Below are 22,373 nucleotides of genomic sequence, written 5' to 3'. Positions count from 1 at the left end.
CCGGAGGAATTCCTGGAGGAACTTCCGGAGGAATTCCTGGAGGAACTTCCGGAGGAATTCCTGGAGGAACTTCCGGAGGAATTCCTGGAGGAACTTCCGGAGGAATTCCTGGAGGAACTTCCGGAGGAATTCCTGGAGGAACTTCGGAGGAATTCCTGGAGGAACTTCGGAGGAATTCCTGGAGGAACTTCCGGAGGAATTCCTGGAGGAACTTCCGGAGGAATTCCTGGAGGAACTTCCGGAGGAATTCCTGGAGGAACTTCCGGAGGAATTCCTGGAGGAACTTCCGGAGGAATTCCTGGAGGAACTTCCGGAGGAATTCCTGGAGGAACTTCGGAGGAATTCCTGGAGGAACTTCCGGAGGAATTCCTGGAGGAACTTCCGGAGGAATTCCTGGAGGAACTTCCGGAGGAATTCCTGGAGGAACTTCCGGAGGAATTCCTGGAGGAACTTCCGGAGGAATTCCTGGAGGAACTTCCGGAGGAATTCCTGGAGGAACTTCCGGAGGAATTCCTGGAGGAACTTCCGGAGGAATTCCTGGAGGAACTTCCGAGAAATTCCTGGAGGAACTTCCGGAGGAATTCCTGGAGGAACTTCCGGAGGAATTCCTGGAGGAACTTCCGGAGGAATTCCTGGAGGAACTTCCGGAGGAATTCCTGGAGGAACTTCCGGAGGAATTCCTGAAGGAATTCCTGGAGGAACTTCCGGAGGAATTCCTGGAGGAACTTCCGGAGGAATTCCTGGAGGAACTTCCGGAGGAACTTCTGGAGGAATTCCTAGAGGAACTTCCGGAGGAATTCCTGGAGGAACTTCCGGAGGAATTCCTGGAGGAATTTCCGGAGGAATTCCTGGAGGAACTTCCGGAGGAATTCCTGGAGGAACTTCCGGAGGAATTCCTGTACGAACTTCCGGAGGAATTCCTGGAGAAACTTCCAGAAGAACTCCTGGAGGAACTTTCGGAGGAATTCCTGGAGGAACTTCCGGAGGAATTTCTGAAGGAACTTCCGGAGGAATTCCTGAAGGAACTTCCGGAGGAACTCCTGGAGGAACTTCCGGAGGAACTCCTGGAGGAACTTCTGGAGGAATTCCTGGAGGAACTTCTGGAGGAACTTCTGGAGGAACTTCTGGAGGAACTTCTGGAGGAACTTCTGGAGGAACTTCCGGAGGAACTACTGGAGGAACGTCCGGAGGAACTCCTGGAGGAATTTCCGGAGGAACTTCCGGAGGAATTCCTGGAGGAACTCCTTTAGGAACTTCCGGAGGAACTCTTGGAGGAACTTCCGGAGGAAATCCTGGAGGAACTTTCGGAGGAACTCCTGGAGGAACTTCCGGAAGAACTCCTGGAGGAACTTCCGGAAGAACTCCTGGAGGAACTTCCGGAGGAACTCCTGGAGGAATTTCCGGAGGAACTCCTGGAGGAACTTCCGAAGGAACTCCTGGAGGAACTTCCGGAGGAACTCCTGGAAGAACTTTTGGAGGAACACCTGGAGGAACTTTTGGAGGAACTCCTGGAGGAACTTCGGGAGGAACTCCTGGAAGAACTTCCAAAGGAACTCCTGGAGGAACTTCTGGAGGAATTCCTGGAGGAACTCCTGGAAGAACTTCCGGAGGAACTTCCGGAGGAACTCCTGGAGGAACTTCCGGAGGAACTCCTGGAGGAACTTCCGGAGGAACTTCTGGAGGAACTTCCGGAGGAACTTCCGGAGGAACTCCTGGAGGAATTTGCGGAGGAACTCCTGGAGGAACTTCCGGAGGAACTCCTGGAGGAACTTCGGGAAGAACTCCTGGAGGAAATTCTGGAAGAACTCCTGGAGGAACTTCCGGAAGAACTCCTGGAGGAACTTCCGGAGGAACTCCTGGAGGAATTTCCGGAGGAACTCCTGGAGGAATTTCCGGAGGAACTCCTGGAGGAACTTCCGAAGGAACTCCTGGAGGAACTTCCGGAGGAACTCCTGGAGGAACTTCCGGAGGAACTCCTGGAGGAACTTCCGGAGGAACTCCTGGAGGAACTTCCGGAGGAACTCCTGGAGGAACTTCCTGGAGGAACTCCTGGAGGAACTTCCGGAGGAACTCCTGGAGGAACTTCTGGAGGAACTCCTGGAGAAACTTCCGGAGGAACTCCTGGAGGAACTTCCGGAGGAACTCCTGGAGGAACTCCTGGAGGAACTTCCGGAGGAACTCCTGGAGGAACTTCCGGAGGAACTCCTGGAGGAACTTCCGGAGGAATTCCTGGAGGAACTTCCGGAGGAACTCCTGGAGGAACTTCCGGAGGAACTCCTGGAGGAACTTCTGGAGGAACTTCCGGAGGAACTCCTGGAGGAACTTCCGGAGGAACTCCTGGAGGAACTTCCGGAGGAACTCCTGGAGGAACTTCCGGAGGAACTCCTGGAGGAACTTCCGGAGGAACTCCTGGAGGAACTTCCGGAGGAACTCCTGGAGGAACTTCCGGAGGAACTCCTGGAGGAACTTCCGGAGGAACTCCTGGAGGAACTTCCGGAGGAACTCCTGGAGGAACTTCCGGAGGAACTCCTGGAGGAACTTCCGGAGGAACTCCTGGAGGAACTTCCGGAGGAACTCCTGGAGGAACTTCCGGAGGAACTCCTGGAGGAACTTCCGGAGGAACTCCTGGAGGAACTTCCAGAGGAACTTCCGGAGGAACTCCTGGAGGAACTTCCGGAGGAACTCCTGGAGGAACTTCCGGAGGAACTCCTGGAGGATCTTCCGGAGGAACTCCTGGAGGAACTTCCGGAGGAACTCCTGGAGGAACTTCCGGAGGAACTCCTGGAGGAACTTCCGGAGGAACTCCTGGAGGAACTTCCGGAGGAACTCCTGGAGGAACTTCCGAAAGAACTCCTGGAGGATCTTCCGAAAGAACTCCTGGAGGAATTTCCGAATGAATTCCTTGAGGAACTTCTGGAGGAATTTCTGGAGGAACTTCCGGAGGAATTCCTGGAGGAACTTCCGGAGGAATTCCTGGAGGAACTTCCGGAGGAATTCCTGGCCTGTACGAACTTCTGGAGGAATTCCTGGAGGAACTTCCGGAGGAATTCCTGGAGGAACTTCCGGAGGAATTCCTGGAGGAACTTCTGAAGGAATTCCTGGAGGAACTTCCGGAGGAATTCCTGGAGGAACTTCCGGAGGAATTCCTGGAGGAACTTCCGGAGGAATTCCTGGAGGAACTTCCGGAGGAATTCCTGGAGGAACTTCCGGAGGAATTCCTGGAGGAACTTCCGGAGGAATCCCTGGAGGAACTTCCGGAGGAATTCCTGGAGGAACTTCCGGAGGAACTTCCGGAGGAATTCCTGGAGGAACTTCCGGAGGAATTCCTGGAGGAACTTCCGTAAGAATTCCTGGAGGATCTTCCGGAGAAATTCCTGGAGGATCTTCCGGAGGAATTCCTGGAGGAACTTCCGGAAGAATTCCTGGAGGAACTTCCGGAGGAATTCCTGGAGGAACTTCCGGAGGAATTCCTGGAGGAACTTCCGGAGGAATTCCTGGAGGAACTTCCGGAGGAATTCCTGGAGGAACTTCCGGAGGAATTCCTGGAGGAACTTCCGGAGGAATTCCTGGAGGAACTTCCGGAGGAATTCCTGGAGGAACTTCCGGAGGAATTCCTGGAGGAACTTCCGGAGGAATTCCTGAAGGAACTTCCGGAATAATTCCTGGAGGAACTTCTGGAGGAATTCCTGGAGGAACTTCCGGAGGAATTCCTGGAGGAAATTCTGGAGGCATTCATAAAGGAACATCCGGAGGCATTCATAAAGGAACTTCCGGAGGCATTCAGGAGGAACTTCAGGATGCATTCAGAAGGAACTTCCGGAAGATTTCCTGGAGGTACTGTCGGGGAACTGCAGGAGGAAATTTCGGGGAAACTCCTGGTAAAACTTCCAGGGACCCTGCTGGGAGAACTTCGGTGGGAGCTCCTGGAGGAACTGCTGGAGAAGCTCCTGGAAGCTTCCGAAAATATCCGAAGAATTTTTGATGCATAAAATTAGCCGACGCAACGCCACCACGCTGCCCCTGCTGGCTGAAAATGATCTATCACGCCGCCGCCGATAAAATTTCAATCTTCGCATATATCTAGAAATTTGAAATGAGAAGTGAAAAGTGAGAAGTAAAAAAAGTGAGAATTGAAAAGTTGGAATTAATCTCACTTCTCGTTTCTCACTTCTCATTGCTCATTTCTAATTTCTTACTTCTTTCTTTTCACTTCTCACTTTTTTTTCTCACTTCTTATTTCTCAATTTTCGCTTCTCATTTCCCACTACTTATTTCTCTCTTCTCACTACTTCATTTTTTTTCCGCCTTCTTCCTTCTTTTTTCTTACTTTTTGCAACTTCTTTCTTCCTTCTGCCTTCTTCCTTCTTCCTTTTTCCTTATTCCTTCTCCCTTCGTCCTTCTTCCTTCTTCCTTCTTCCTTCTTCCTTCTTCCTTCTTTCTTCTTCCTTCTCCCTTCTTCCCTCTTCCTTATTCCTTCTTCTTTCTTCCTTCTTCCTTCTTCCTTCTTCCTTCGTTCTTCTTCCTTTTTCCTTCTTCAATAATCCTTCTTCCTTCTTCCTTTTTCCTTTTTCCTTCTTCCTTCTTACTTCTTCCATCTTCCTTCTTCCATTTTTATTTCTTCTTTCTTCCTTTTTCTTCTTCCTTCCTTCTTTATCGCAAACGGGGTGCATGAATTGACATTTTTGGAACTGTTTAACAATAAAATCAAAACATCAAAACATGAAACATATATTTTTTTTCAAATGAAATGATAAATACGTGAATTATTATTTTAATTACGCGATTAACTACTTTTGAGCGCCCGAACGAAAAATTGACTCAACAGATACAAACAAAAGGTGTATAGTGGAATCAAATATGATAAGGCCGATACAAATATCTAAAAACTATTTTGTCTCCCCCCCCCCTGGATTTTTTTCCCAAAAAATAATGTTTTGAGAGGGCAACAAAATAAAATTCGGATAATTTAGAAAATTTTCAAAACGAGGAGTTTTTATTTTTTTCATTTTAAAATTTATTTTTTATTATCCCCCCTCTTGACCTTTCCGAGACCAGTACGACAAAATGTTAATTAAATATTTGGAACGGCCTAATTAAGAATGTAATTGGGGTTTTTGAAAGTTTTTTGACACGTTTTATTTTAATATTTAGATGCTGCTTCCGACATATTTTTAGATTTTTCATAGATAACGTTTTCTCTAGCTGAATTATCAAACTCGCGCTACCCTATTAGTTGTATTTGCAAATAAAAGATCCGCGCAAAATGTACATATTTATGTTTCCTTTGTTTAACGTAAAATATTCAAAAGAAAACTAATTAGTATACGTCTAGCGATGTTGATATCATGCGTGTTAAAAACTTGTCGCAAGGAATTTGGCAAAAAAATGAGTGATTTTTTTTTACTTTCATATGCACAAACAATTACAGGTCTGTAATGATGACAAACGACAGTCACTTCTCCTCAACCTTCTATCAAACTTCGTTCTTTTGGAGGAACCTTAGTGTTCAAAAAAGACGAATATAGAAACATTTAGAATGTTTTTCAGTGTAATTCAATCCTTTGTTTTCGAATACAAACGTGAAGCTAAGAGCATCATAATTGCACTATTGATGTGGAAAAGATCGAATATTCGTCTAATTGCTTGTTTAGGTAGAGAATAGACAAACTACAGATAGCGAACAGAAACCATGCAGTAGTGGAATGCTTATTCATTCAAAGTCAAACCATAAATCCAACCCGATGAACGCAATATCAATATAAATTGGAGTCATCGAAGAAAAGACGTCACCAGCACTGTGAGAACCAAGTGATTTATTCGAAACTCGGAGTAGAAACCTCTTCAAGCTAATTACATAGTATGGATTGCAAAACTCGCAAACATAATTACGGAGCTAAATTAAGAAAACTAATTGACAGTATTTCAGGAATGTCCGAAATCTGGCATGTGGCCTTCAAATGCTGCCCACACTTCCTAAATCGCTCTTCCTATCACCCCCTCACCTAGCTTCGAAATGTGTACTCCGGCATAATCATTCGATTCAGTCAGACGCAAAGGTGGTCTTCTGACGACCAATGCGTGGGTCGCGACGTTCAACAGCAAGTTCCAATTGCTCAATAGGCGGTCGCGTCCAGATGACCGATGACCGATCGTTGCCCATTGTGTGGCCATCGTATCGTTATAATTAGTTAGATTATTATGCCATCGTGGGAGTGGCCTTAGAATTTGAAAGTGACGGGAGTTGTCCGAGCTGGATGTTTCCATTTTCCGGAATTATTTATTGCCGCAGCAAGCGGACCGACTCGTGCTAATTGGAGCTAATAAGCTGCAGAGATTGTTTCTGGTTGAAAAAAAAAATTAAACATCAATTATGTTTCAATTTTTGCAGCATTGTGAAAAACTTATGGGTTCTCACCGAACAAAATCACCAAACCAAAATTCTATGTCATCAGCTGCGATGCATTCCACTTGAACTTTGTTTCGAGATAGTTTGAATGTTCGTTTCGTATAATGCAACTCCACTTATAGCATTTCTAGTTGATGCGAGCAATAAGTTCCATGATGATAATGTTCAAAGGATCATCTCTGAAGTGAGATACTTGAAATCAAATCATTATTGAGTGCATTCGACTGAATGAATCATTAATAGCGATTGGGATCACAATTTCTTCAGATGAGCAGATCGTATATTGATGATATTTATTTGTTGCAACAAAATAGTTGACGTTGCTGCCAGTAGATAAAAGTGCATGAAGGGCATAACAAATAATAGCAAGTCACACCATTGGTAGTAGAAGGTACGTATGTGCCGGTCTATCGGCTTTCCTTACACAAGAGTTGATTAGAATGTTGCCGTCTTCAACTTCAAACTTCAACTTCATAGTCATACATAGTTGCAAGTGGTAAAATGAATAAAAAAAACTTCGTTACTATAAAAATTCAAATTATTACATGTTTTCAGGCATTGCATTTTATCCCATCATTCGATCTTCTGAGCAAAGATACTGATGATATGCTGAGATATCGATCTTAGTTATCTATCTGCTCAGTAAACAAAGTGCAATATTGCAAAGATGATATCCTGTGCTCAGATGATATTGCAATGCCTGCATGTTTTCCATTTTGTTTGCCTTTTTCGTATAATATTTTCCACGTGGTCCATCACTCGAAGAGCACTAGGATTGATTTTCTAGTAATTGTAACAGCCAAATCTGTATTTATCATTTAAAAATCCATTAAACAGTTCCCGTCATTTTATGCATTCCCTGTAAGTATCAACTTTGTGTAACAAAAGATGTAATGTGTGTATAAACAGTCTATGCTAATTCAAAAGCCAGTGTCATGTACAAAGTTATTCGTTGTCGGTGCGCAAGAATCCTGGAGTAAGCTCTCCATCAACAGCTATCCCATCATTTTCCTGAACAAGGGAAATTGATTGCACCGTGATTGGGTTTGCTTTGATATTAAACTGCTTGTTAGGGAGGAACACTGATCTTCCAATTACGTGGATATGAAATCATCGTAACGACTTCATCCAAGAAAGATTACAGTGGAAACTAGACTCACATATTACAAAACATTCTAATCAGCAGATCAACTGGGCATTATCCCAGCAACTTCAGTGTGATGCGATTCATAATTGCTCCACTCTGCGGCCACATTGGCACGTTCTTATGCTGACGCACATCGCGCATTGCTCGATTCAATGGTTGCAAACTACCATGTTCACGTTGAAAAATGACTGATGACTGCTTCTGACGAGTGAGTGGCTACAGCAAGGAGCCATTCATCGGAACCGCCACGTCCGACCCGACGTTGTACGCACATCGGGATCCTGTTTACTTGCGTCGATCGATGCATGCTTCGAACATTGACGGTGCACGTTAAGATAAAATCGGTAAACTAATTAAACGACCTGCCCACTAATTCACTTGATTAATATGCGTCATAATTAATTAAATTATTTGCTCGTTAACAGCGAGACAGTGACTGACTTGTCAAAATTATCAATGAATAGCGACGATTAGTGTGGAAGGCATTTTTATTAATTAAATAAATACGGAATCACTCATCGAATTCCACACATACATAAAGCTTTTGTTGGCAAACGTTCACAAGTACGCCTCTATGACTTTAGCCTCTTTATGTGATTTGCCACCAATTTGAATTTTAAGCATTTAGTAAATTATTTACTAAATAATAGTCATGCCCAGCAGCATAATTTGGATTGATTTGATTGCAGCAACTCATATATGACCTGGGCCTGTAGCATAATCGAAATTTTACTAATAATATTAGTAAAGTAGCTTGTAACTTGTATTTTTCATTGCATGAAAATCTGCAAGTATCGCTGGTTTATTATTAGCGCTGGCACGTATTTTCTTTTACAAGCATGAATGGTACTGTAATTTAATTTACAAGTAGCTTTTATTTTATTATTTTAGTTGTGCAAAGTAAATATATCGTTTTATTGTTTTAACGACTTAACAGAGAAAAAACTATTATTCAGAGTGCTTTAAATTATCATACAGTGAAATATTATGCACTAAGAATAAATATCTCGTTCTAATACAAAACTGAGAATTATGAATTTTTTTAAATAACTCTGGAGAAATCAGAAATACTTTAAGTGCTGACACCAACTGATAGTCAGAATCTGGGAAACCGAACAGCTACCGGAGGAGTGGAAGGAAGGGGTTATATGCCCCATCTACAAGAAAGGCGACAAACTGGAGTGTGAGAACTTTCGAGCGATCACCATCCTTAATGCCGCCTACAAAGTGATATCCCAAATCATCTTCCGTCGTCTGTCACCATTAGTGAACGAGTTCGTGGGAAGTTATCAAGCCGGCTTCGTTGACGGCCGCTCGACAACGGACCAGATCTTTACTGTACAGCAAATCATTCAAAAATGCCGTGAATACCAGGTCCCAACGCACCATCTGTTCGTTGATTTCAAGGCGGCATACGACAGTATAGACCGCGTAGAGCTATGGAAAATTATGGACGAGAACAGCTTCCCTGGGAAGCTTACCAGACTGATCAGAGCAACGGTGGATGGTGTGCAAAACTGTGTGAAGATTTCGGGCGAACACTGCAGTTCGTTCGAATCGCGCCGGGGACTAAGACAAGGTGATGGACTTTCGTGCCTGTTGTTCAACATTGTGCTAGAAGGTGTCATGCGGAGAGCCGGGTGTAACAGCCGGGGTACGATTTTCAACAGATCCAGTCAATTTATTTGCTTCGCGGATGACATGGACATTGTCGGCCGAACATTTGCAAAGGTGGCAGAACTGTACACCCGCCTGAAACGTGAAGCAACAAAAGTTGGACAGGTGGTGAATGCCTCAAAGACAAAGTACATGCTTGTGGGCGGAACCGAGCGCGACAGGGCCCGCCTGGGAAGCAGTGTTACGATAGACGGGGATACCTTCGAGGTGGTCGAGGAATTCGTCTACCTCGGATCCTTGCTAACGGCTGACAACAACGTTAGTCGTGAAATACGAAGGCGCATCATCTGTGGAAGTCGGGCCTACTACGGGCTCCAGAAGAAACTGCGGTCGAAAAAGATTCGCCACCGCACCAAATGTGTCATGTACAAGGGTTAGGGACAAAAGGTCGAAAGGACAAAAGGTCGAAAGACAAAACGTCGAAAGACAAAAGGTCGAAGGGACAAAAGGTCGAAAAGGTCAAAAGGTCGAAAGGGACAAAAGGTCGAAAGGACAAAACGTCGAACGGGACAAAAGGTCGAAATGACAAAACGTCGAACGGGACAAAAGATCGAAAGAAAAAAATGTCAATAAGATCAGAAAGACGAAAGGGACCAAAGGTCGAAATAGACAAGAAATTGAAACGGAAAGAATCAATCTCGCAACAGAGTTGGCCTACACAGCACAATGGTCCCAGAGTCGAATCTAGCAAGACAAAAATGTTTGCGCCAAAACTATTAGTTTTAGATATATAGTGTCTTTCGGAGAAAAAATTCATATTTTTTGACGATTTTTTTCCATGTAGTGAAATTAGAGTGGTACCTATATTTCAGAAGTTCATAATATCAACTTTTTAATTTTTTGGTAAAGACTTGTGCAATGTTCCACAAAGTTGTAGAGCAACTAATTTTGAGCAACTTTGCCGAAGAAACCATTTTTCTATCACTTATGGTTCACAAGTTATGAGCTTTTTCAATAAATACGTTAGGGCGGTCCCTTAAAATCGGTATTCTTCACATAATGTATAAAAACATTCATTTTTCGCATAAACTTTGTTCCGAGCACTTTTAGGACTTTTGAAGACGCACATTTTTGTTAAGGAATCATGGATCTATCTCTTATAACAAAAAAGTTATTCGAGTTTTTGTATGAAAAACATGTTTTTTTCATATGCGTATATTTCAAAATGGAGCAAACCGATTTTCAATCTATTGGTTCTATTCGAAAACTCGCACTTTTCTGCGTTTATGGTGGGAAAACTGCAAGTGCGTTTTTTGTTTAAAGCGTTTTATTTCATTTTGAAGAAAATATGTTTTTAATCGAGAAACGGCTATAACTTGATAAATAAACGAGATAGGTCCATGGGTCTTCAACAAAAAAATGTTCCTTTAGAAGTTCTAAATGTGGTCCATACAAAGTATCCCTCAAAAATCAATACATAAAAATATATTTAAAAAAAAAAACGGTTTTCGTAAGGAAATAAACGTTAGATCGATCAAAGTAGGCTGAACTAGAGAGCGCATTTTCTCGGTTCACCGGTTCATTCATACTGCGTGAAATGAATGTATAAAAAGTTTTGTGAAGAATACTGATTTTAAGGGACCGCCCTAACGTATTTATTGAAAAAGCTCATAACTTGTGAACCATAAGTGATAGAAAAATGGTTTCTTCGGCAAAGTTGCTTAAAATTAGTTGCTCTACAACTTTGTGGAACATTGCACAAGTCTTTACCAAAAATTAAAAAGTTGATATTATGAACTTCTGAAATATAGGTACCACCTAATTTCACTACATGGAAAAAATCGTCAAAAAATATGAATTTTTTCTCCCAAATATTTTCTCTCATATATCTGAAACTAATAGTTTTGGCGCAAACATTTTTGTCTTGCTAGATTCGACTCTGGGACCATTGTGCACAGTTGGCAAAAAATCTGCTCTTTTATTTTTCACTATTTTTAACAATTAGATAAAATTCATTCAGTGAGTACAGTATTTTTAATGCACTCGCCTGCATGGCTGAGGCGTGAACTATTTTGACAGATCAAAGTAACATTTAGAAAACCTAGACATCAATCTATTATTTGCACTCATTGAATGAATTTTATTTAATTATTAAAAATGGTGAAAAATAAAAGAGCAATATTTTTGCAAACTGTATAGGACAACTCTGTCTTGTGCAATACAGGTTTTATTTCAACAATCTTTTTTATCTCTAACAGAACTATCTAGATATTCTTAATATTGTTTCATAGTCATTACTCCTTCTTTGAAAATGGCTCATTCTTCAACTTTGAATTATGTGATGAGTGTGTAATTTCTGCTTGAATTTAAATGCATTTCACAAATTCCTTAGGAAAACACAAAACTTGTTATCAGCCTGTTCTTGATCGACCTTTTGACCTTTCGACCTTTTTGTCCTTTTCGACCTTTTGTCCTTTTCGACCTTTTGTCCCTTTCGGCCTTTTGTCCTTTTCGACCTTTTGTCCCTTTCGACCTTTTGTCCTTTCGACCTTTCGCCCGGATAAAAATGTACTATTTGTTCAATAGTGTAAACAATTGAATTACAATACAATGTACGGTGTACAATAGGATACATTGTTTCTTGATAGTTGCACAGATTGTATCAACACTGAGGATACAATACATCAACATATTTTTCTCATGTAACAATACTGGCAATTGTTTTTGAAACGTTTTCGTACATAAGATTCATACATTGATAACTTTTGAAACGTTTCTTTACATTGCATATAAACTGTATAACAATATTTGCCTCATAGCGCCAAATATGCATTTTTTCCCTTTAAATTGTATTGTTGAACAGTAAAGCTGTCACAACTGAGAAATCAAAAATCGTATTTTTTTACTATACAAATACAATACAATCCACTGTATTTTGAACAGTTTTGTTCGGATATTTCAACTATATATTAACCATACACTCTATTGTGTGACGAAAAAAATGTATGGAAAAATATCAGATTTTGTATAGTTACGATACTTAACAACCCGTACATTCTATTGCGAAAACTTCATTTACATTTGAGTAAATAGTTCATAACAATGCATTCTAATGTATTTCTATGGTTTCATTTACAATATAATCTAAAGACAACTAAGTCTTAATGTTATTAATAGTAGTATTACAATAAATTGTATTGTTATTCTACTTATTTTTATTCGGGCGTCCTTTCGACCTTCTGTCCCTTTCGACTTTTTGTCCTTTCGACCTTTTGTCTTTCGACCTTTTGTCTTTCGACCTTTTGTCCTTTCGACCTTTTGTCATACATTCATGTACAAGACGCTTATAAGACCGGTTGTCCTCTACGGACATGAAACATTGACAATGCTCGAGGAGGACTTGCAAGCACTCGGAGTATTCGAGAGACGGGTACTTAGGACCATCTTTGGCGGTGTGCAAGAAGACGGTGTGTGGCGGCGAAGAATGAACCCTGAGCTCGCCCAACTCTACGGCGAACCCTGTATCCAGAAGGTAGCTAAAGCCGGAAGGGTACGATGGGCAGGACATGTTGCAAGAATGCCGGACAGCAACCCTGTAAAGATGGTGTTCGCCTCCGATCCGGCAGGTACGAGACAGCGTGGAGCGCAGCGAGCGAGATGGGCAGACCCGGTGCAAAACGACTTGGCGAGCGTGGGGCGTATCCGAGGATGGAGAGATGCGGCCTCGAACCGTGTATTGTGGCGTCAAATTGTTGATTCAGTGTTATCTGTTTAGATGTGGGGACGCTAACTACTCAAAACTGGGTTGTTTTCGCTCAAAACCCTAATTTGGCCCAATAACACAATTTTGCGTAAAATGACTCTTCTAACACTATGTAATTTACCTTAAACCACGTAAGAACATATTACCCAAAGCAGAGTTCAACTTTCTTGCAGCAGTGAAAGCCGACTTCAAATGGATATCAAGCACCCTCCTGTGCTGGACCCAATACGACCACCTATAGTAAGACTCACAGAGCAATCTGCGTCTGGTGATCGACGTTTTTTAAAAGCACGACTACGGGACCCAAGAATTATAGACATAGTGCGGATGTTCCTGTCATACTTGCACGACCAGCCACCTACAGTATGCATCCGTGGAACCACCAAAACCAGTGCCACTGCAATGCTATAGCATCTGAAGGACTACCAACAGACTTACAACTATTGCGTCAAATTTTCCTGGATGTACACGAGGAATATCTCGCAACGACGCCTTGGCAGACCTTCAATCACACCGTTTGTTCCTTTCCAGTGAACGCACTCAACAACTGCGACGCACTAGGGAGGCCGCATATAAATTTCGTCGACCGTCATTCTTCCAAAAACTTCTTCGCAGAAACAGAATTCGACTGAAGTTCTAATTTATTGTCAGAATTTCAATCGAATGAAAAGCCCAGCCAAATTGAAGGATATATTTAAAAAAAAATTAAGCTCATCCTTTTCGATTATTCTGGCAACTGAAACAATCTGGGATGAAAGCGTTAGGAGTGAAGAGTTTTTTGGAAATAACTTTAATGTATTTAGAGATGCCAGCAGTTTTCTCACGTCTCAGAAAAAGTCCGGTGGTTGTGTTCTGATAGCTATTTCAGCAAACTTTAATTCAGAAATCATCACAACAAATAAATTCAATGAATTTGAGCATGTCTGGGTAAAAACCCATATAGCTGTCAAAAAACCAAAAAACCCAGAAATGCATATATTCACATCGGTCCATTTTACACTATTTCGAGAAAATAACAAAAAACTGTTTTTGAACAAATTTGCACCAAATCTTTCGATTTCTTTGATACAGATCAATAGTTTTTGGCAAAACTCAACACCATGGGACACTTTCAATGCAAAAAATGTAAGCAGTACTCCACAATTGCTCTTCAAAGTACGTGGACATATGTAGTTTCCCAAACAAACGAAAAGAAATTCATACATTCCTTAACAATTTTTTTTTTAATTTTTTTGCCAGAATACGTATTTTTGGACGAAAATTCAGAATATATAAAATCTTATTTTGGTCAAAAATGTTACATATGCAGTTTCTCAAACAAATGGTTCAAATACTATCAGAACATCCACCGGAGGTTAAAGTTCACATCTATGGGGACTTTAACCAACGCAATGCTGACTTTATTCTAGGCACAGAAAACGAATGTATCCTACTGCCAGTCGTTGGGGATAACGAAACTTTGCAATTATTTTTTTTGATAAGTCTGCAAAATTGCTATTTGGACCTCTTGCCGACAAATATCTATAAAGATTTTTGTGTAACAGAATCTATCAATCCATTGTGGAAAAATGTTGCGTTCCACACTGCAATCGAATACTCGTTATTCATACATGAACAACAAAGACCCAACGATTGTGAATATGAGGATCTCTTTGAATACAATTTAGCGAATTATGAAAATATTCGAGGTAGATTAAGCAGTGTAAACTGGGAAACAGTTTTTAGAAATAAAAAAATGTCGAAGCATCTGTTAATATTTTTTACAGATTATTATCTGACATATTCTCACAAGAAACTCCACTAAAACGAAAACGACCTCATAACAATAATAAAGACCCAATTTGGTATAACCGGCAAATCAAGAATTTAAGAAATCGCAAGCAAACGGCACACAAAACTTACAAAAGTCATAACAGTAATAAAAATTTAGTATATTACTTGGACGTATGCGATCAATTGAATTACGCTATCAGTAACGCTTTTGAAGATTACAATTCAAAAACTGAGAGCGAAATAAAGTCCTGTCCAAAGAACTTCTTTAATTAGGTAAAAACTAAACTGAAATCTAGTAACTTTCCATCAATTATGCATCTTGACGAAAACGCGGGGGATAGCTCGGAAAAGAATGTAGGTTGTTCTCCGCTGCGTCGTTAATGGCTGCTTTGACTGTATTCCAGCAGTCCTTAAGAGGGGCCCCATCGAACTCACCCTCTTCCGGCAACGCTGCCTCGAGATGCTGCGCGTATGCAGTGGCGACACCAGGTTGCTTCAGTCGCTCTAGGTTGTACCGCGGCGGTCGTCGGTACCGAACATTGTTGATGACGGATAGTTTTGAGCGCAGTTTAACCATCACTAGATAGTGGTCGGTCAGAGACGATGTTAGCGCCACGATACGTCCTGACGTCGAGAAGTGCCGTCCATCAATCAGAACGTGGTCGATTTGTGATTATGTCTGCAGTGGTGATCTCCAGTTGTATCGATACGAGAGGCTGTGTTGGAAGTATGTGCTGCGAATGGCCATATTCTTGGAGGCGGCGAAATCAATTAGTCGCAGGCCGTTTTCGTTCGTCAGCCGGTGAGCGCTGAACTTCCCAATAGTCGGTCTAAACGCCTCCTCTTGGCCAGCCTGAGCGTTCAAATTTCCTATGATGATTTTGACGTCGTGGCTTGGGCACGACAGCTGCCCACTCACGTTCCAGCTGCGCGTAGAATGCGTCCTTATCATCATCAGTGCTTCCGGAGTGTGGACTATGGATGTTGATTATGTTGAAGTTGAAGAACCGGCCTTTGATCCTCAACCTGCACATTTTCTCATAGATTGGCCACCACCCGACCATGCGGCTTTGCATATCGCCCATCACTATGAAAGCTGTTCCCAGCTCGTGTGTATTGTCGCAGCTCTGGTAGATGGTATGATTACCTCTAAACGTTCGTACCATTGATCCCTTCCAACAAACCTCCTTCAGCGCTACGATGCCAAAACCACTGTCCTTGAGCACATCGGCGAGTATGCGTGTGCTCCCGATGAAATTGAAAGATTTCCAGTTCCACGAACCGAGTTTCCAATCGCTAGTCCCTTTTTGTCGCAGTGGTCTTCGCTGATGGTTCCGGTCCGTACTATCTTATTGATTGTTCGTTGCGTTTGTTTTTTTAAAGGCTGGCTTGCAGGGCCTGACACCAAACCCCCTAAATTACCGGAGGACCATTCCTCCTTATTTCTGGTGGACCACGGTGCACAGTTTCATTTAGAGTCCCTCGCTGGCACTAAGACGATGATCAGCCACCCCTAACATGGAAAACAGAGGCTGTTGTGAGCCGATCCTGACGTGGACAACAGACGCTCAGTAAGATTTGCACCTCCGCACAATGGTTCGAAGGCAGCCAAAACCTCAAAAATCGAAATTCGTATTTCGGTCGGAATTATATTTTTCTCATTTTATAGGATACTTATGTGGTTCAAATTCAAAATTTGAAGAAGTTCTGTTGAGTTTTGACTTTGTTACATCATTTTTAATTGAACATGAGTGTTGATTTCTAATTGAAAACGCTGTTTGACAATGCGTTTAGATCAGCGTCGTACGGCTTCAATTACATCGCTAACCCCAATATTATTTCAAGACTTCATTATCAGGGTCTTAAATAGTATGCCTATGTCAAATATAGGTGACAGAAGTCAACTTAAGTTAACTTTATATACAAATTTAATTAAAATACTTACATTTTTTTGATTGAAGTGATCCAAAAGTATATGCGCCAATGAGTGCACATAATGATTCTATGCTCATTACAAAGCTGAAAGCAATAGCTTTCCATTAATCACTATTTTGTTTTGCGAAAAGTTGCGATAAGCTGCTTTTTTAACGTTTTTGTATGAAATGTGCTTAGTATTTTATGGTCTATTTCTAATTAAAATTATTTTCTAATTAAAAATTATTTTTTGTTCACAAGAGCCTTAGAAATGCCTTTTTCTAATTATTAGATTGAAGTGTCTTACTTCCAAAATCTGTTCCTGGCATCCGAGACTCTCTCAATTTTAGTTTTTTTTCACATGGATTTTATTGTTGGGATTTTGTTTTTGTCTATTAATCCGAAATATGTAATCATGCTGAAAGCTTTTCTAGAGCATATGAAAACTCATAGTATTGGATATTAGCATGGTTCATCACTTTGCAATAAAAATGATTCTACCTATAAATAGTTTCAAATTCTAATGTTTGAGCTCAAACTAAACTATCCTTGCCAGCAACAGACAATGTTGGTACTGATATTTGAACTGAAAAGCTGAACCGAAACAACTATTTGAACAAGCATAAAGCTATGTCCATTTAGAATCCGGAATGATAAAATCATCTGTATCTCGGCAACGGATTGACGTACAAAGAAGGTTAATACATCAAAACAAGAGTAATTCACTGTACTTTAAGGAAAAATTATTGATACAAATAATTTCTTCTTGTTTCTAATGAAAATTCGCACCTTCTTCTTTATTCCTCTCATCAGAAGTTGCACACCTCCGAAGTCAACTTCCTTGGCATATTTGTTCCACATTTTGGTCATCTGAGTCGCGTCCCGAGCTGTTTTTCCACTTTTTACACTTTTCTTAAGCTTCCGCTTCATTATTGCCCAAAATGTCTCGATGGGCCGGAGCTGTGGGCAGTTGCGTGGATTTATGTTTTTATCGATGAAATCTTTTTTATTATCCCGGTACCACTGGATGACTTCCCGGCTGTAGTGGCAACTCGCCAAATCTGGCCAAAACTTCACGGGACCTTTATAGGCTTTATGGAAGGTCGACCACGGTTTTTTGACACATTCCTCCTTGTACAGCTTCGAGTCCATCGTCTTATTCGTCACAAACACTTAGGTCTTTGCCCCACAGTTGCATATCCTTTGTCATAATCATCCGTTTTTTTGCAAGTTTGTCCAAAAATCAAACTTAAACTCCTCGTGCCGTCACAATGTAGAATTTTTGGCTAGGAATCTGTCCGAAATCCATTTTGACGTAGGTTCCATCGTCGATGAGCAGGATTATCAACGTGGGTGTGCAGACTTTTTTCTCTCCTTTCGGCTTCCATCTGGAATAATTTTTGACACGCTGCACGAAACTTCGTGAAATTTATACCATAGCAAGTGGGCGCCTACATAGACGAACCGCTGTAAAAGAATTCTTGCAGCGGTCACTTGCCGTGCCACTGCAATACAATAAATGATTCCGGATTCTAAATGGACATGACTTTAACAGATGAATAAAGCTACCGCGATTCTATCAATCAAATCACACACTACTACTATATTTGTCTTTGTTATGTTATCGTTTAACATTTGCTATTTCAATAGTCTTTCAAATTTTTGAGAGTTGATTGTAATTGAACAGAGCACAAGCCGTTTGAAGTTTGTATGAAATTTACTACGACAACAGTAACTTTAGTCAAGAAACAACGTTCCGCAGCACTGTCCACTGACCTTTTAAAATATATTATTACGTTGTGAACAAATAGATCATCTTTTGTTTTATCTTGTTTTAGCACATGGACAGCAAGCAATTATTGTGATAGGAAAATTATTTAGAGCCTTTTTGTGGGATATCTTCACTTGCCGAGTGTCACTTGGACGAGTTAATACTACCCTATTTAATTCCACCACTTGAGTCAAGTATGAAACACTGAAGACGGCGTTGCTGTTGGAGTCGAAATACGTATCTGTAAAATACCAATCAAATGGTGGAATTAAATGGAATAGTACTAACTAGTTTTATGGCATGTGAGATCGTTTCTGTAACGATCAGTTTTCAAAAACCGAATTTAGATGTGAAATAAAAGTATTTACTATTCACAGAGATGCCGGAAAATGGCTATATATTACCAAAGTAATGCTTCCAACACCCACGATTAAGTCTGTATGTAACAAAAAGCCTCGAAATACCATGATACAAGCATAAAACCAACTTTTAGGGACATTTTGAGGTTTTGGCCACCCTTTGTTCTAGAGCGAACCACTGTGCTCCGGGGAGGAGCAAACCCCCCCTTCCCTGTCAGCATACGACCATAGTTTCCACCGGGGTTGGTTACCCGATCTTCCCTAAGGTTGCTCGTATCCCGGCCAGCACCACGAGGAGGTAGGGATAGGAGTTGCTGGGTAAGAGGCTGAGAACCGCGAGATGGGGTCTATTTCATTCCTTCAGGTACGCGAAGTACCAATGCAATGGTCGGTTCACTTTACCCGGCATTTGCAGTGCCTACTCTATAGAACAAAACCCAACATAAAAAATAAAAGTCTTGAAATCTAAGTTTGGACTGATATTCACACGATTTTAGGAGAGCATTAATCTTAATGTTCAGGCCGGTTCAAACTGCAGCACTTTTATGAATTTTTGCTTTCGATTATTGTAATAGTTAGAGGTGTCAAAAATATGGGTTCTTTGGGAAAGTTATCCCTAATTAAGTTGAATGATCGATTGAGATGATTAAATATCTTGGCTGTGCATATGCACAGCATATGTTTTGAAATGGACAAAATGATATGAAATTTGCGAAAAAGAATCCACGTGTCTTGGAGGGACTCGAACCCTCAACCTCCTACTCTCTAGATAGCAAGCAAACGTGACCTTTAAGTGGTCTTGTTGTATATGGGTTATCACGCCTATCTAGAGAGTAGGAGGTTGAGGGTTCGAGTCCCTCCAAGACACGTGGATTCTTTTTCGCAAATTTCATATCAGTTTGTCCATTTCGAAACATATGCTGTGCATATGCACAGCCAAGATATTTAACAAAAAAATGGTTTTCGTACGGCCGAGTTGCCGAATAATATGCAATTAATTGTGATTGAGATGAGTTAATTTTTCTGACTTATTTTCGACGAGTAGTACTAAGTGATGCAATTTGATTCCGTTCACCCTTTATTAGTTTTCCTTTACTAAGAGAAACAGTGAGACACGTCATGATTTAAATCATGCCATCATTACTTCAGGAATGTTTCTGAACGCGTGAAAATACTCCCGAGTCATAATGTGTTTTATTCTAGCTCACAAAATCTTAGATTTTTTTGTACGCTTTTAAAAACCACGACTTTTTTTGTCCAATGAATATCAACGTTTTAAATACATGATTAGCTTTCATATGATAGCAGATGAATTGTTCAACCTTCGTCGAACTACATTATCCATCAGGCTGTTTGTCACTTGTTAGTCTGTAGATTTCAAAAAGTAATTTATCTTGTACTTGGAAATCTTTAATCCGGCTATCAGACATTAAACATGTTTTTCGGTCCGTTCAAGAGTTGGTTGTCCGTCCATGTCTCGTTAACTCATTAATGCCAAATGCAATTATACTCGAGCCGAAAACCGATAAAGAACTTTTTCAAACAGGATTCTTTTCAGTGGAAAACATGCTCATATCATCTCCAATGTCTTATTCGATATTCTCTGACTGACAGTTCTGATGAGGATGATCCTGATTTCTTTGAAAAATGTGATGGGAACGTATGGTGGAACATTTTACTTTTCGATGTGTTTTGGTGAGCATAATTTGACACTGCGGCAAGCGACTTTGGAACTTCGAATGAATCATCTAAACCCACCGCTAATTGGCATGTGTCGGATTGATAAGGAAGGCTAGCTAACAATTGGACAGGCAACGATCATAAAACTTTGAAATTAGTTAATTGTGCTATCTGTGCTCAATATCTAATGAACAAAATACTAGTTCTATATTGAAGTCATCATTTGAAACTACAGAAAAAAATAATGAAAATTAAGCGGCATGTAAAATTCATGTAAATATATATATATATATATATATATATATATATATATATATTTTATATAATTGATATAATTATTTTTATATAATTTTATAATTTTTAAACTATTTTGATTTTATTTAGAATATGTTGTAAATTTGAATAAAAAATTTAAATTACAACTTCAAATCAGCTTTATTTTTATATATTTGTTCGCGCGCGTGTAAATTTGAATTAGTTTTTATTTAAAATGACTGCCAGTTCGTTTAGTTCCAAACTCCTTCTCTTCTCAATTCTAACCATTTCCCCCTACAGAGAAAACGATGCCGACAACGACGATGGAGCAGCCAAAGTATGTACATTTGCGAGGATTAAAGTAAAGAACCCTGTTAGGCATCTCTAATCCATCCTACGGAAAGTGAACTGCTGGGAAGGATTTATTTTTCTCGGCAGTTGTAATGCAATGTTTTGCATACCCTCTGAGTGGCATGCAGGTATCCCCGCCGTTTCCCGGTTAGTGATAAACCTTTTTCGCTCTTGTTTGTCTCTCCGGTTACCGAACCCGAACGCCGAACAACGTGCATCTGGGGCTTTCCTATCTTAACCCCGCCGGCGTATGAATGATTAACCTTGAACTTGAAGGCAGCTTCGCCGTAAAACTGGATCGGTTGTTTGGTTGCTGAAATGGATGGCAGGCATGGCATAACCAACCATGAAACGATTTCGCAGGAAGCGCCCGAACGTGAACGTGAGCCCTTCATTTTCATATTACGTTGAAAAGCGCTGCTGCAACAAATTGTATCAATTTGAAGCCATTCCGGATTAATGCGGACCCACATTGGGTCTTGCATGCGCTCTTCAGTGCAGCCGCCCAAGACCTTGGGAACAAACAAAGCTGCTCTCGTAGCTCGAGAATCTGCTCCGAAGTAGTATTGATAAGGAACCTACCTATTTTGTTTTAGTTTAGTTGGTGTAGTCTATCTGGTTAGACTGGCTTGTTTATTGATTCTGACGGAGGGAATTGTTGTACCGGTTGTTTGCGTATAGCTACCCATTCATCAAGTGTCAACTCAAATGTCATGTCCATGTAAAACAACGAAGCGAAAACGGTTAGCTATAAGCTTAATTATGATCACATTTATTGCAATGGCATCCAGTACAAAGGGTGTACAATGTACACATACGCAAGTAACCAGTACCCAAGTATAATACGTCTTCGTTGGACGCATTAGAGGTAAGATTTTTTCATAAAACAAAAACAATAAATATAAAACATGTTCAGAACAAGGATGTTTTCTATTCTACTGCTCCTTCGAATTTCTGTTCTATTTTGGTTCTATTTTCTTATACAACATTAAATCAATAAATAATAAGAAGATTCAAGGATCCAAAATAAATTTTTTAAAGTGATTCTAAACTCAGAAATGCTAATATCATCTTTCAAACTTAAACGTACATGTTTATGATAATATTAGAGGCGAAAGTACATATTTGACAGTTCCGTTAGGATATGGCAGGCTTGAAGATTTAATATTTTATAATTTTTGAATTATTGTTTAATAATTTTTGTGATGATATACAGTCGACTCTCCACATCTCGATGTTCTATATCTCGATATCTTTCCCTATGTCGATGGTTTCCTCAGTCCCTTAAATATATATGCATTTGGGCTTTCTACATCTTGATAACCTCCCTATCTCGA

The 22,373-nt window shown here is 40.7% G+C and overlaps 1 protein-coding gene across 1 annotated transcript; it reads right to left on the bottom strand.

The window, feature by feature from the left end:
• Nucleotides 1–2,237: 2,237 nt before the first annotated feature.
• Nucleotides 2,238–21,431, bottom strand: LOC134222658 (sericin-2-like; the record flags this gene model as incomplete). Its single annotated transcript, XM_062701819.1, has 2 exons — nucleotides 21,147–21,431; nucleotides 2,238–2,825 (listed from the first exon to the last, which is right to left on the bottom strand). Coding segments are annotated over exons 1-2 (873 nt in total), but the record flags the coding sequence as incomplete, so codon positions are not given.
• Between the last annotated feature and the right edge of the window lie 942 nt (nucleotides 21,432–22,373).

The sequence above is a fragment of the Armigeres subalbatus genome, chromosome 3 (genome assembly GCF_024139115.2).
Source record: "Armigeres subalbatus isolate Guangzhou_Male chromosome 3, GZ_Asu_2, whole genome shotgun sequence".
NCBI lineage: Eukaryota > Metazoa > Arthropoda > Insecta > Diptera > Culicidae > Armigeres > Armigeres subalbatus.
This window is presented reverse-complemented; position numbering and strand designations above follow the sequence as displayed.